The 14,338-nt window shown below is 41.4% G+C and overlaps 2 protein-coding genes across 4 annotated transcripts in view; both read left to right on the top strand.

The window, feature by feature from the left end:
* LOC147853516 (protein DEHYDRATION-INDUCED 19 homolog 4-like) overlaps positions 1 to 14,338 on the top strand; it is a 75,628-nt gene that overhangs the window by 49,327 nt on the left and 11,963 nt on the right. The gene's annotated exons all lie outside the window — the stretch shown is intronic.
* LOC147853517 (CRAL-TRIO domain-containing protein C23B6.04c-like) lies at positions 1,345 to 4,656 on the top strand. 2 transcript variants are annotated; one of them, XM_087332336.1, is made up of 6 exons: positions 1,345 to 1,460; positions 2,791 to 2,879; positions 2,959 to 3,141; positions 3,233 to 3,331; positions 3,690 to 3,935; positions 4,259 to 4,656. In XM_087332336.1, exons 2-6 carry the CDS (start codon positions 2,808 to 2,810, stop codon positions 4,472 to 4,474), a joined length of 816 nt encoding a protein of 271 aa, XP_087188462.1. In that variant the 5' UTR covers positions 1,345 to 1,460; positions 2,791 to 2,807; the 3' UTR covers positions 4,475 to 4,656. The 2 variants fall into 2 exon arrangements, with proteins under 2 accessions (XP_087188462.1, XP_087188463.1); XM_087332337.1 differs by having other exon boundaries at positions 1,451 to 1,469; positions 2,799 to 2,879.

Below are 14,338 nucleotides of genomic sequence, written 5' to 3'. Positions count from 1 at the left end.
TAGGTATCGACTTGAATATGCTCATTAGAAGCATTGTTGATTTGTATGCAACATGTGGAAGTTTATCAGATGCATATAAACTGTTTGATGGGCTAAGATCCCTTAAGGTGGGTATTGATCACATGGCTTTACATGAAGGCATGTTCATACATGCTAGAATCATGGATCGAGGCATACAAAATGACCTCTATACCATAATGCTTTGCTTGAGTTTTACATTGAATATGGAAAATAGAAGATGCTTGGTCATTGTAAATGTGGTGGTATATTGGATGCATGTGATGACCCAAAGGTGGTATCTGGATATGTTGAATATGAACATGATGAGGAAGATTGATTTGGTTTGAACATATGCAAATTCATGGTATGTTTCAACTATTGAGGAAGGGCTCAATCAAGTCTATCAAACGAAGAATTCATGGCTAGTTATTGTCTTACACAAGGCGGGTTGGGGAAGGATAATCACTTCCTTTCAATCATTTTTGTATTTTGTAGCTGATATGCTTTTTAAAACTAATGGAAGGATATGTTTTCTTTAAATAAATAAAAAGCTTCACCTTTTGTCCCGTATAACATGTTTAATTCTCTAAGAACCTTACTAAAATCTATCGAAACATCATTTTGAAGGTAAAAGGGTAGTAGTATATTGCTTGTTTGTAGACTCCACGAAAGCATTCAAACGTCTTGGAGATATATATAAGAGCTCAAAGTGTCGAGGGGAATGTTGATTTACAATTTCTAGAATCTATGAGAAGATGGAAATTTCGGCGTAGCTTCCTTAGTTTGTATGCTTTTATCTATGTAGCAAAGGAATGGTTGCAATTGCACTAGGGAAAATATCATGGTTTTTTAATGGGGGGGCGGGTGGGTCCATAGGTTACAATTTTCAGAATATACCGCGGTTCGCAAGGGCAGTCTTAAGAGAAATATCTATGCCAATAATATATCTCCTATCCATCGTTACGATCATTTACTCTCTAAGAGTGGCGGGCTTCCAAAAATGCAGGCTTTTTTGGTTTCGGTTCGCACAGATAGTTATAAAAAAAAAACCCTCTCCATGAAAGTTATATAAGGTCAAGGTGCTCTCTCCTAAAGTCCTGCCCCTTATCTCAATTCATCAATAAATGCAAAAGAAAAAAAGCATCCCTATAAAATTTCGTGGGTAAAAGTCTAGTAAAGCCAACATTGGAAAAACTATTGAACACAGAAGATCACACACATGAGAGGATCGATACCAAAAGGAATACTCTCTACTATTCCTTCAAGAAAAAGGTAAAAGTCGAGAAAAAGAAAGAGAAAGAGAAAAAGAAATAGAATTTGACTTAGATCTTGAAAGTTGGACACAAAAAGAAGGGCAGATCGATTATATGAGTTATCTCTGATATTTTGTTTGCTCCTATTACTCTCTGTGTCTCTGAGCCATGGCTTCCTCTCTCCATTGAAATAGCGCTCCCTTTGTGGTAATATATCTTCATCCTCTTGTTTTTTCTTTTGGGCATATATTTCGTTTTGCATGTATTTGAGATATGGTTTGATTTTGGTTTTTTTTTTATTTTTATTTTTTTATTTTTTTTTATTTTTTTTTATTTGTAAAACTTTGAATGAACTGTGTACATTCATCGTCCTCCTCCTCTCTATATTTTTATTTCAACACAGCTTTGTTTCCTCTATTGTGGATGAATTCTTTTGTTTTTCTTTTAACTGCCTACCTGTTTGACACATAATGCATCATTATGCTTTAATCTGTGGGTCAATCTAAGAAACATGTTCTGATTGGAAGGGATTATGTGAGAGGTGTTTGTTGTTCATACGGTATTTGAGACAGTGTAACGGAGAGATGCATTTGTTTGATCTTCTCCTAGACCAGCACTACACTAGATGTATATAGCAAGTGGTGGAAATTCTACTGGGTATGATCTTCATTATGAGAGGATGATGATGGCTCTTTGCATTTTAAAATTTGTCTCTGCAGTCTCTTGCTTCACGGAATAAGAATATGTACAAGAAGGCCCTCAAATGTATTACCGTGTGACCAATGAAGGCTATTTTTTCTTTATTATTTGAATGCCCAATGGAAACTCCTATAGAAGTGCTGGAAATGGTATGAGAGGTCGTGCATAACAAGTACATGAAGGGCAAGCTAAACCTGAAAGTTATTTTAGACTTCTCTCTTACTTATTCATAGACTTCCCATGACAATAGTCTGGCCATTACTGTTCGGAGAACTATTGGAACCTTATTTGGTGTAATTGATCTTATTAGCATTACTCTTATAATGTTGAGATAATGAATTTTCAAAGGGTAAATATGATTTCAAGTGGTCCCAAATGTGTTTCTTTGAGATGGAATATATTGAGTAAAGTTGTCCTTATTTAGGAAGAGAAAATCGAAGGGAACATGGAAGGATCAAGAGAGATATGTATCAAAGTAATAAGTGTCTGATAACCAATTTGGAAAAGTCAGTAAGCTCTAAGAAGATGGAAAGAAGACTTTGGTTACAGGATCCTTCATTATTGTGAAGGGATAAATTTTCGCCTGATGTAATTGCATAGCTGCTGACATAGAAGCAGGTGAAAAACATGAAATTTACCCAAGTCAATATAAAAAATTAAAATTCAAAGTTCTCAAAGAGGTCCTTGGATCTAGGCCATGGGAGACTACACTTGTTTTTGCCATTTACATATGTAGAATTCTATTAATCAACAATACACAAATTTACAACATTGGGAATCATTTGAAAATCTGTCACATGCTTGCCCAGTTACATTTTGATATGTTGTCATAGTTCAGTTTGGAACTGCGAAGGCATGATGTTCTGGCGTAAGCATCATGAAGCTCATGTATTGGATGTTTACACTCCTGAAGAAGAGCAACATAAGGTAATGAAAAAAATTAGAGTACACTTCTCTTTTTGTGCATGCATGAGTCAAGGACCTTGGATTTAATGCACAACCACAGGTGAATGAACTGAGGTTATCTATCAGTGAAGAAGTATCTGATCATATTGCACGGAAGTATTGTTCGGATGACTGTTTGAGACGGTACCTTATAGCACGGAATTGGGATGTGCAAAAGTCGAAGAAAATGCTCGAAGACACTCTTGCTTGGAGAACATCATACAAACCAGAACAGATCCGATGGGTAAGTTTTGTATGATTATCTAGTATTCATCACATTATACATGATACATGAAAAAGACTAACTATTATGTTTAACAACACAAATTATCTAGAAAGATGTAGCAACAGAAGGCGAAACAGGGAAAGTATACCGAGCTGATTTTTTCGATAAACAAGGAAGAACTGTCTTGGTGCTAGTGCCAGCAAACCAGGTAAGAAAGAAGGAAAGAAAGAAAGCAGAACTCTGAAGTGTCCCTGAGTTCTTTTAATGCCCTCCTCCCCCAAAATGATTTTTCATTATTTCCTTGAATGCTTTAGGTCAGTTCTCAGGAAGAGAGAAGAATGGGATAAATTGTTCATATTATTGCTCACATTGCACAGTATATAACTGCAAAAAGGGGATTAATTCACTAAAACATTGCTCGTTTCGGTGTTGACCAAGTGCATTTGAGGAAATAAAGAAAAATTTAGGGATATTTTGGAGTTTTCTCCCCAAAAATGAACTTGCTGGTGTCTCCAATGAGAAACTAAAGACTGTATGTGCATCTGTTTTACTATCTGTATCCACAGAATACTAAATGTCCTGAGGGTCAAATTCGGCATTTGATTTACTTATTAGAGAATGCAGTTATAAACTTACCTCCTGATCAAGAACAAATGGTCTGGTTAATTGATTTTACGGGATGGTCATTTACCACGGCTGTGTCTGTAAAATTAACCTATGAAACTACCAATGTTCTTCAAAACCACTATCCAGAAAGGCTTGCATATGCGATACTTTACAATCCTCCAAGGATTTTTCAAGCTTTTTGGAAGGTATGGCATTGATATCTTGGAAAAGAACATGCATGCATATGTGTGCATGCAAATACTATATGTGCGTACATATATACATAAATATATGTGTGTTGCACATACACATACATATGTATGCATATAGATCTATGTAACAGTAGATTTTCATCTACATGCGTAGGTATGCATAGACATTAGGCATGTATATGTACATATACATATCACACACTTACATATACATATAGGTCTATATACGTAGACGCATACACAGACATCAGATATAGGTTGTTAGTCATGTAATGTGAACAAGTGTGTATCCAATTGCCAACTTTTTGTTTTGATAGGTGGTGAGACATTTCCTTGACCCAAAAACCTACCAAAAAGTGAAGTTTGTGTACTCCAACCCAGAGAGTCTTAGGTTAATGGAAGAACTTTTTGACAAAGAAAAATTGAACGTATCATTTGGAGGGGAAAGGCCAGTTTCATATGATCATGAAAAGAACAGCAAACAAATGGAAGAAGACGATTTGAAAACAGCCGCGTTTTGGAAAGTTGAATGAGTACCCATACATGTGCAATTTCGAAAGTTCAATTGATTTTGGAAAGTTGAATCAGTGCCATATATTCACATTCTGGTATATATAAAGACTCGTATAAGAAATAAAAATATACCAGTATTAATAGTCTCGAGTTCTTTATTAAGTTATATGATTATATTCACTAAGTTTGGTGGTCATATTCTCTTTGCAAGCTAGCGGAGGTTAAATGTGTACCCAGCTTGAAGTGCATGTTGATGGGCATTTCTTATTGGGTATAATGAAGCCCTTACCGTTCAAGAAATGTAATAAAACAATGCATTTCATCCATGACTAAATCCTAATCTTTGGTGTCTTTACTTTATCCTCATTTGCAAATGTTGTATGATATCTCTTTATTGAAACAAGAGAGCTATGCTCTCTCTCTCTCTCTCTCTCTCTCTCTCTCTCTCTCTATATATATATATATATATATAGACACTTTTGTGATGTATAAGAGACGTTTCTAACTAGCCTCGGAGGTCTTTTTGGATGTTATACTATATTATTACTTCTCATCCTTTTTCTTCTTCTCCCTCTCTCTCTCAATTATATATTAAACATGTCAATACAAGAAAACCTTGTCCCTAATACAATAGAGAGGATGGCAAGATAAACCTTATAAGGTGTTGTAAGACTTAGTTTTATAAGGATAAGGTTTTGATAGAGCCTAGTTGTGTAAGTTACAAAATCAAAATTTCTCTCAATTTTTGTGTTTGTTGTGATATTCCACTAAGACTAAACAAGAACCAATTTCTCGTACTCCAATTGTACTACACACCCCAATACCTAACATGGTTGAACACAATCTTATGTCATCAAAAGGTAAAATGTTCGCTTCCTAAATGAAAACCCATTGAAAGGGTGTGATCAACTAGGGTGAAATCCCCTTTTTATACAATTAGATATGCAATGCATGACTATGTGTGCCACCTCACAAGCATATATTTGTCAAGATTCTCAATCCCTTGCTATCCCTATCTAGCCCTTGTCATATTTTGAACGATATCTATATGGTCATACAAATCCTTGTTAGTGGCCATGACAATGTCTCTTCTTCTAGTATCGAATTCTAATGTCTCGTGCATTCTTGAGATAGTCTATAGAATCCCAAGTGGTTTCAAGGAATGGATAGTCTTCCACAAGAATAGGTATTTGAGTTGCATCTTCTTTAAATTAATTCCTTCAACTTGTACACAACATTTTCACAATCAATAATGCCCAAACTTGGGACATAAAAACTCAACTAGCTTTACCAATAACACTCAAATGGATGTTATGCATTGAGATGGTGGTCCAAGTGTTGTTTCTTGGGGAGAAAGTATGGGGTGGCATTGTCTCACTTAGTGATGGAATGAAATAGAGGAAATTAAAAAATTGTTCTTATGTAGACAATTGGGGGTAAAATCCTCAACATCCTATCTTGTCATTCTAGTCGATTGGGTGTAAAATCCTCAACCTATAGATGTACTAGCCAGTCAAAGTGTATACAAGTATATCATACAGGTAAAGAATATGCCTAATCACATATTGCCAAAATAGGCTTGGAAAATAGGATGCAAGGTACAAAAATCAATGAGAGCAAAATCCTCTCATTTGGTTGGGCATGTGACCTTATGAAATGGTTTAAAAGATGGGGAATAAAAGATGTATTGGAGTTGATGTTGTGTAGTATGTGATCATTGAGGCTAGATTAATAGAGACACTAAGGATGAAGTAGCGAGATGCAAAATGTCAGAATTGGAATATTGTATTGCAAATGTTAACTTCCAACTTTGGTCCCAATACACGGTAAAAATGCTAGAACATATTCAACCACAAGTTACTACCCCCATGAACGTTTTACACTACTCTGAGAGCCTTAAAATTTCTCACACAAGTTAGGTGTTGAAGGAGTATCATGACATCATCATCATAATATGAAGATATGCAAAGTATACAATGAAAACCTATTGGAGGATGAATATCACTTACTTCTTGCATGCTCAACATATTAGGTTATTGACGAGATGTATGACGACTTATTAGACAAACGTGATAATGTAAGTGTCATACTCAATCCCACCAAGAAGTCTGTGCATTATCTTCACACGGAGAGTTTTTATGACAGATTAGTAACCCCTCTTCTTAGGCAGGAGTCAAATACAAGATTATATGTTTATTTGGTCCCACAGGTCAAATTTGGCCTCCTCATGGACATTAAAAGATTTTCTATTTTGTGTGTGTGGTCTTCGAATAAATGCAAAGTTAGATTAATCCATTGTGGCATACTCAACCGCATTTAACTCTTTTGGTATGTATCTAAGTAGATGATACAACCACAATTCAAATTTATGTAGACAATATATCAAGACATCTTGAATAGTGAAGGAAATAGATGTCTAACACCAACACTAAAGAACAGTCGACGTGAGTCTTGTGTTTCTCAAGAAGCACCTAGTGAGGTATCCCATTGACATCAAAGAATGTTTGTGGATACTAAAATATGATGGATTTGCATATGAAGTGGGTTAGACATAGGTTGTACCGGATTGTTTTAGAAAGGCTTTTGTTGGTACAACGAATTTGATTTATATATTTGAAGGAAAAAACTTGTAAGTGAACCTCCCTCAAGTCTCTTATACTTCAATGAGATCGTCCCCCAAGATGGCAATTCTTACCACTTGCTTAGAAAAGGAACAAGATGGTTATAATAATTATGAGGATGCGAAACAATGTGAGAGGGTTTGTAATTAAGGGTGTCTCACTTAGACCATGGACCTTTTCTCTTTAAGGAGCTCCCAATATAAGGCAATGGCATTTATCCTTTAGTACACAAACGTCTACGACTAGTAATCCACATAGGCCACAAGTTGGACGTACCAATGAGGATTGCATGTGATACTAGTTATGTGGAAAGACAATAGGTTAGTGATGGAGACATTGATGATGTGGTAAAAAGAGTATGCAATTAGTCCTACTTCAAAAGGAGAGAATGATATGTTCTTCTTTTAGAACATCTAGGAATTTGATGTGTGCTTTGATTGCATAATAAGAAAACGAGTTCATCGTGAGAAAACAATGACTTTTTGGTGGTTGTATCAATTTGAGAAAGCAAAGGAATGGGACAATAAATCCTTTGAAGTGCAAAAATGGAGATCTCTAAACTTATTCAATTTGTACATGAGAATAATCCTTAACTTTGGTAAGATAAAGCTCCTTTGCTTATCAAGAGGCCACATACCAATAGAAAATTGTTGAGCTTTGTCGAAAATGTAATATCCTTGTCCTTACCTTTTTGTACAGCTTCAAAATACATCATTCTTTGAAGAGGTGTAGAATTTTATTTTATTTTCCAAAAAAAGAATATACTCCTTTAGTTAAAATATACATAAAACTCGATCCCTTTCTTGGGAAGGCTGAGCCAAGACTATCCTATCCTACACAAGAGATCTTGCCTATTTATCTTACACTTTCACATATGGCTCTAGCCATCCTTTCATGCACATCACCTACATTCACTATCCCACATGCTATGTCTTTCACGCCCCTCGTTCATCTAATGGGAGGGGGGAACAACCATTTGGGTACTTCATACTTCCATAGTATATCCATTCCATTTGCTGCAGCCATCGGTGTAGTACACCATCGCTTTCGAAAATTCAGCCTCATTAGTTCTACAGCATCATTAGTACCATCAATCCTCTCATATTGAGCTGTTAGTGTAGTTATTAATGTGTGCTAGATTAGCTTAATCGATTCAGTTGGGGGGCGTTTGTGTGCTGAAAATACCCTGATACACTTTGTTGTCCATATATACCATATAGTAATGGGGGCAAGCAACATCCAAAAATCTCCAAGTTTTTGATTCTATGCACAAGTTGTAGGTACCATGTTGTCCTTGATCAGCTGCACAATGCCATTCTCCCCTCTGTACTTAGCATCGCATGTGCCATCGTATTTCACCACATCATCCTCAAGACAAATCCAGCAAGCATGTCCCCAGTTGAGGGTGAACGAACTAGAGGCTGTTACCCGGCCGATAAAGGATTAAAGACCAGAATGTGAAAGGGATGGTTATTCGGAATATATTTTAATTAAGTAAAATAGATTATAATTATGTAGTGAACGGACGGACCGGAATCGGTATGCTGATCCGGATCCGGACCGGTTCTGAACAGGTGCCGGTTGGCACCGTTTTGTACGCAACACTGGTGACCTATATAAAGGCCCGGTTACAATGTATAACTTTGACGGAGAATTAATATAAGCTTCTTGTTTTATCTTCACGTATTGATTACCATTCTATACTAATTGTTATATCTTACGCGTGTATTAAGTGAATGCCTTATTGCTAAGTAGCCAATTAAGTCGGATTAATCGTTGTGTCTTAAGTTATCTCGCCGTAACACCCCTTTGGTGAAGTGTCTTCCGGAGACACCCTGTGTTAGGCCATTGTCCGGCCCTAAGGATTAACACAGTTTTTGGCGACCACGATTCCTGCACAATCGCAACGAACATTGACGGGAATGGATGAAACATCGATGGGAATGGATGACGCGACCAACGAACGACCCGGTTACAGAGCGAGCAAGGAGACTTGCTGAACGGTTGAGGAAGCGAGATGCTTTCTAGCAAGCGGCAGAAGAAATCAGAGCGGATCGCTCATTTTCCAAGGTGATTCGAAGAGTGGCCAAGGAATCACTTCAGTTACCACAAAACGCCTACCCGGACGAAGGAATCAGCCTAAGCAACCTCCGGGAAGCGGAATCCCTTCTCCAGGCATTGGCAGCGGGGGAAGGCAAATCCGAAGCATTTTCGGCATCTAAATCGGGTTCGGACAGGGAATACAACGCGCAGACGAACTACCGCAGCAGTAACGACACCCCAGGCGAACGAGGACGAGGAGTCGAATACCTTGCCGACACCGAAACCATAATAGACAAGGTTGGAACCTCTGATACCGGAAGTCGACCACACTCCGGAACCAGAAGTTGAGGACGAAAGACCTCCGACACCGGAAGTCGAGGAGGAGAAGCCTCCGACACCGAAAGAGGAGTAGGAAAGACCTCCGACGGCGATAGAAGACCGGGAAAAACCTCCGACACCAAAAGGGGAGGAACGACCACCGACACCACCAGCCCGTGTACCGACACCAAACGACGATATGTCGTTCCAATATCCCAGATACCAGGATGATCCGGACGCGAAAGCCCACGTCCATGCGTTTTAGCAGACCTGGGAGGCGAACCATGTGTCCCAACGCTTAAATGCAGCCAAGGAGGAACGCTCAAAAAGAGTAGAGTTCGGCATGACCTTGGAGGGACCTGCCGCCAGATGGCACCGAACACAAGATCCCAGCACCATCCCCACGTTTGAAACATTAAATACAAAAAATTTGCATTTCTTTCGCAAGGAGATGGACCAACGGGAAATGGTAGGCTTATTTTACAGTATCCGGCAGGAACCAACAGAGAACATTCAACAGTTTGTCATCCGGTTACAGCGGATCCACAGTCAGCTCAACTGAACACCACCGGAGGAAGAAACAAAGGCCATATTCTTAGCAGCCCTCCAGGAACCCTTACATACGGTGTGCACCATTATTGATTTCCACACCAGCAACATAGATCAAGTGATCGACCGAGTTCGGGAAATGGAAACCTCAAGTTCATGGCTAACCATGGGTGCACTTCAGCATGCACTACCAACGGAAGAGGACCTTCGTTTCCGGCAAGCAGTTCAATGTACGACATGCCTGAATGCCGGACATTCGGCACTGGAATGCACCATGCTTGCTCTGCCACTCCAGAAGTCACACAATGGAACGGTATGAGTATAACTTGTTAAATCGGCAAGCACCACCGGTCCGGCAAATTGAACCATGGAGCAACCAGGAGGAAGAAGAAGATCGTTGGCGGCGAGAGGAACGCTACCGACCAGCACAAGATGTTTGGTACAGCGATCGAAGAGACGCTAATGACCGGTATGACAGACAGGATAGATATCGGGACTATAATGGACGGTACGAGAGATACAACCGGGAGCACTCCACTGACGGGACGACTATGGCAAGTATGACGACCAACACCGTCAAGGTTACCGAAACAAAAAGAATTTCAAGAAACGTCATTTCAACAAAAAGGGGGGTCACCCACAGGAACCGGAAAAGGGCGCTCCAAGCAGCCAACCGGACCAAAACCAAGCACTTACCATAGGACCTGCACCGAGCACACACGCTGAATCCAGCAACACCCAGAAGCTATACTGCTATTATTGCCGGCAAGAAGGCCACTATAGTAATCAATGTCCGGCGAAGAGCTACGACAAGCGACCAACGGTGAACATGGTAGACGCGGAAGTCGCGGACATACAACAAGTCACTACAAGATCAAAAGGCAAAGCCACGGAGTGGGAAACTCAAGAAGCCATCTGGAAGCAGGCAACCGAATGGGTGAAGAAGGCAAATGAGCGGAATGTGGCAGAGCTCGAACAACAAAAGGAGAATGTCGAAGACCTCACCGGCCCAGGGCAGCCGAAAACCCAACTTGGCAGGCGTTACAAGAATGCCAAATAACGTTGCCGTTAGGCCGGCTATTGCAACTGGTACCACGCTTCACGAAAGGATTGAAGACTGGAAGGACGGCAGCTGACACACCACCGGCTCCAGCATTCTTTTCAAATCCGGAGGAAGGACCGGTAGTGGTGGACACAAGCAGTCCGGCAATCACAGCCATCATGAAGGGAAAGGAGCTACCGGGCACAATTATCAATGGAGGATCCGGCGTGAACGTGATCAACCTTCGAACGTGTAACACTCTAGGAATCCATGACTGGGAACTATGCCCGTTTTGGCTTCGGATGGCAGACACAAGCTCAGTACAACCGACCAGATTAATACGTGATCTGGAAGTGACCATCGGGGGTCACACATTTCGGGTTTCCGTAGTAGTTCTCCAGCTACAGGCTTAGGGAGCTTACCCACTATTGTTGGGACACCCTTGGTTAAAAACAGCACACATAAAACAAAATTGGAGGAAGAATATAATTACGTTCCGGCGTGGAAAAGAGAAAGTACGAGTACCGACTCAACCACGATCTGGTACCGGCAAGGAGTCAACGCCGCTATATGCGGAATGCGTCAACATGCTGGAAGGATTGGCGGATGAAGAGGTTGATCAATACTTACAGGAAAATCCGAAGATCGTACCTCTGTTCGAGATTGATGTAGCCGAAGCAGTATCACCATACATACTGCAACCAGACGGGACCGACGAGGAACCGGATAAAGAAGCAATCCGGGAATTACAGCAAGCACAGGAGGCACTGGAAAAAGAAATGGCAGTATCGCAGCGCGTGAAAGCATCCCAACTAGAAGAGGTAAACCTAGGTACCACTGAGGACACAAGACCGGTGCACATCGCCAAGGAAATGACCTCGAAGAACAAAACGGCAATGATCACACTCCTAAAAGAATTTCACAATGTGTTCGCCTGGTCCTACGAGGACATGTCGGGACTCGATCCTTAGTTGTATTAACACCAGATACATCTGAGTAAAGACGCCAAACCGGTAGCGCAACGGCGTTACCGAATGAACCCGAATTACGCAACAAAAGTCAAAGAAGAAATCGACAAGTTGCTAAGAGTGGGCTTCATCCGACCAATAAAGAAAGCCACATGGCTCAGCCCGATAGTGGTAGTACCCAAAAAGAACGGTAAGATCAAAGTGTGCGTCGACTACCGGAAATTGAATGCGGCTACGGTAACGGACACCTTCCCACTTCCATTCACGAATGGAGTCCTGGATGTTGTCGCTGGTCATAAGGTGTACAATTTTTTGGACAGTTTCAGCGGCTATAATCAAATCCAGATGCACCCCGCCGACCAATAGAAAACCGCTTTTGTCACCGAATGGGGAGTCTTTGTTGCCGTAGTGATGATGTTCAGACTGAAAACGGCGTCGACAACCTTCCAGCGGATCATCATGGAGATTTTCGGAGAATTCATTCCGGCATTCATGCAGGTGTTCTTAGACGACTTCGTTGTTTATAGCAAGGAAGGAGATCACCCTCAGCACCTCCGACTATGTCTGGAGAAATGTAGGGTTTACCGAATAAGCCTGAACCCGGCAAAATGCGTGTTCGGAGTAACCAGCAGAGCGTTACTAGGCCACATAGTGAGCAAGGACGGTATCGCAGTGGATCCAGACAAAGTAAAAGCAATCCTGGAGGCACCGGCACCAACCACGGCAAAGGCATTAAGCCGGTTCTTAGGACAAGTTCAGTGGCATAGCCGAATGCTCCGGTATCTGGCAAACCTGGCTACACCATTGCATGCCGTAGTACATCGGACACCGTTCTGATGGACGGACACAAAAGACCAGGCTTACCGGGCACTAAAAGTACTGTTGTCACAAGCGTCGGTGGTGCAACCTCCGGATTGGTCCAAAGAGTTCCATGTGTTCGTTGACGCGTCCGACATCACAATCAGGAGTGCACTGATGCAACTGACAGAACCGAAATGGTACCAGCCAGTCTATTATGCTAGCTTGAAGCTATCCCAAGCGAAACATAATTATTCCACGACGGAAAGGGAGGCTTTGGGTATGATCTACAGTGTCACCAAGTTTAGACACTATCTATTGGGAAGGAAATTTTCCTTTCACGTAGATCATTCGGCGCTCCTCTACTTGGTATCCAAAGCATCACTCGCCGGTAAGCTAGCCCGGTGGACGTTACTATTACAAGAATTCGAGTTCGAGATATTCCACCGACCCGGCATACAACATGCGGTAGCAAACTATTTAAGCCGGTTGGATTCGGGCGAAACCGGTGATGGCGTCCCAGACGACTTTCCGAATGCAGAGTTGTTTAGAGTCACAGCAGAAACGACATCAGATAGTACGGTCGCAGAGGAAGACAAGTGGCTCACCAACATGCACCAATTTCTGAGCACCAGCTTACCTCCGGAGGAGATGAACAGAGACGAAAGGAAACGCTTAGCGGTTCAAAGCCGGCACTTCTGTCTATTACAGGACACACTGTACCACAAAGGCGCAGATAGCATATGGCGGCGTGCAGTGCGCAACGACGAAAAGGAAATAATATTGCGCGAAGCACACTGCGGCGTGGCTGGAGGACATTATGTCGGAGACGCTACGGCAAGGAAAATATGGCAGAGTGGACTATGGTAGCCGACAACATTGAAGGATGCAGTCCGGTACGCTAAAGAATGCGACCTATGTCAACGAATGGGCCAACCAACCGAACAAGCCAAAATGCCTCATCAGCTCGTGCTACCGTTAGAACCATTTCAGAAATGGGGGCTGGATTTTGTCGGTCCATTCAAACCATCGGCCATGAGAACCGGCAACCGGTATGTGATTGTCGCTACGGATTACTGCACGAAATGGGTGGAAGCAAAAGCACTACGCGACAACACCGCGACATCCACGCCAAAATTTTAATATGAATGCATCTAGTGCCGGTATGGATGTCCGATAGAGCTCATAAGTGACCAAGGTGGGCACTTCTTAGGGCAAGTAGTGGAAAGTTTGACGACATTTTATGCGGTGGTGCACAAACGGAGCACTCCCTATTATCCGCAAGCGAACGGATTAGCAGAGTCAACAAATAAAACACTACAGAACATCCTGCGAAAAATCGTCAATGAGAACTAGACGGACTGGGATACAAGGCTGCACAATGCCCTCTGGGCCTACCGAACGGCATATAAGGCGAGTATCTGCACCACACCGTTTCGCCTAGCATTCGGATTGGAAGTAGTGATGTTGGTAGAGTTCCATGTACCGAGTTTACGAATACAGATTCGGGAACGCCTAAATGAGAAGGAATCAGAAGCTATCCGG

Source organism: Azolla caroliniana, unplaced genomic scaffold, assembly GCF_043228905.1.
Source record: "Azolla caroliniana isolate FFs.n. ecotype wild unplaced genomic scaffold, voAzoCaro1.0.p SCAF_16, whole genome shotgun sequence".
In the NCBI taxonomy this organism is placed as follows: domain Eukaryota; kingdom Viridiplantae; phylum Streptophyta; class Polypodiopsida; order Salviniales; family Salviniaceae; genus Azolla; species Azolla caroliniana.
This window is presented reverse-complemented; position numbering and strand designations above follow the sequence as displayed.

Excerpts from the sequence above, each read along its gene's own strand:
- LOC147853517 (XM_087332336.1), top strand. The coding sequence starts at position 2,808 with ATGATGTTCTGGCGTAAGCATCATGAAGCTCATGTATTGGATGTTTAC. Across the intron at positions 2,880-2,958 it reads CTGAAGAAGAGCAACATAAG|GTGAATGAACTGAGGTTATC; the intron begins GTAATGAAAAAA and ends GCACAACCACAG. Across the intron at positions 3,936-4,258 it reads TTTTTCAAGCTTTTTGGAAG|GTGGTGAGACATTTCCTTGA; the intron begins GTATGGCATTGA and ends TTGTTTTGATAG.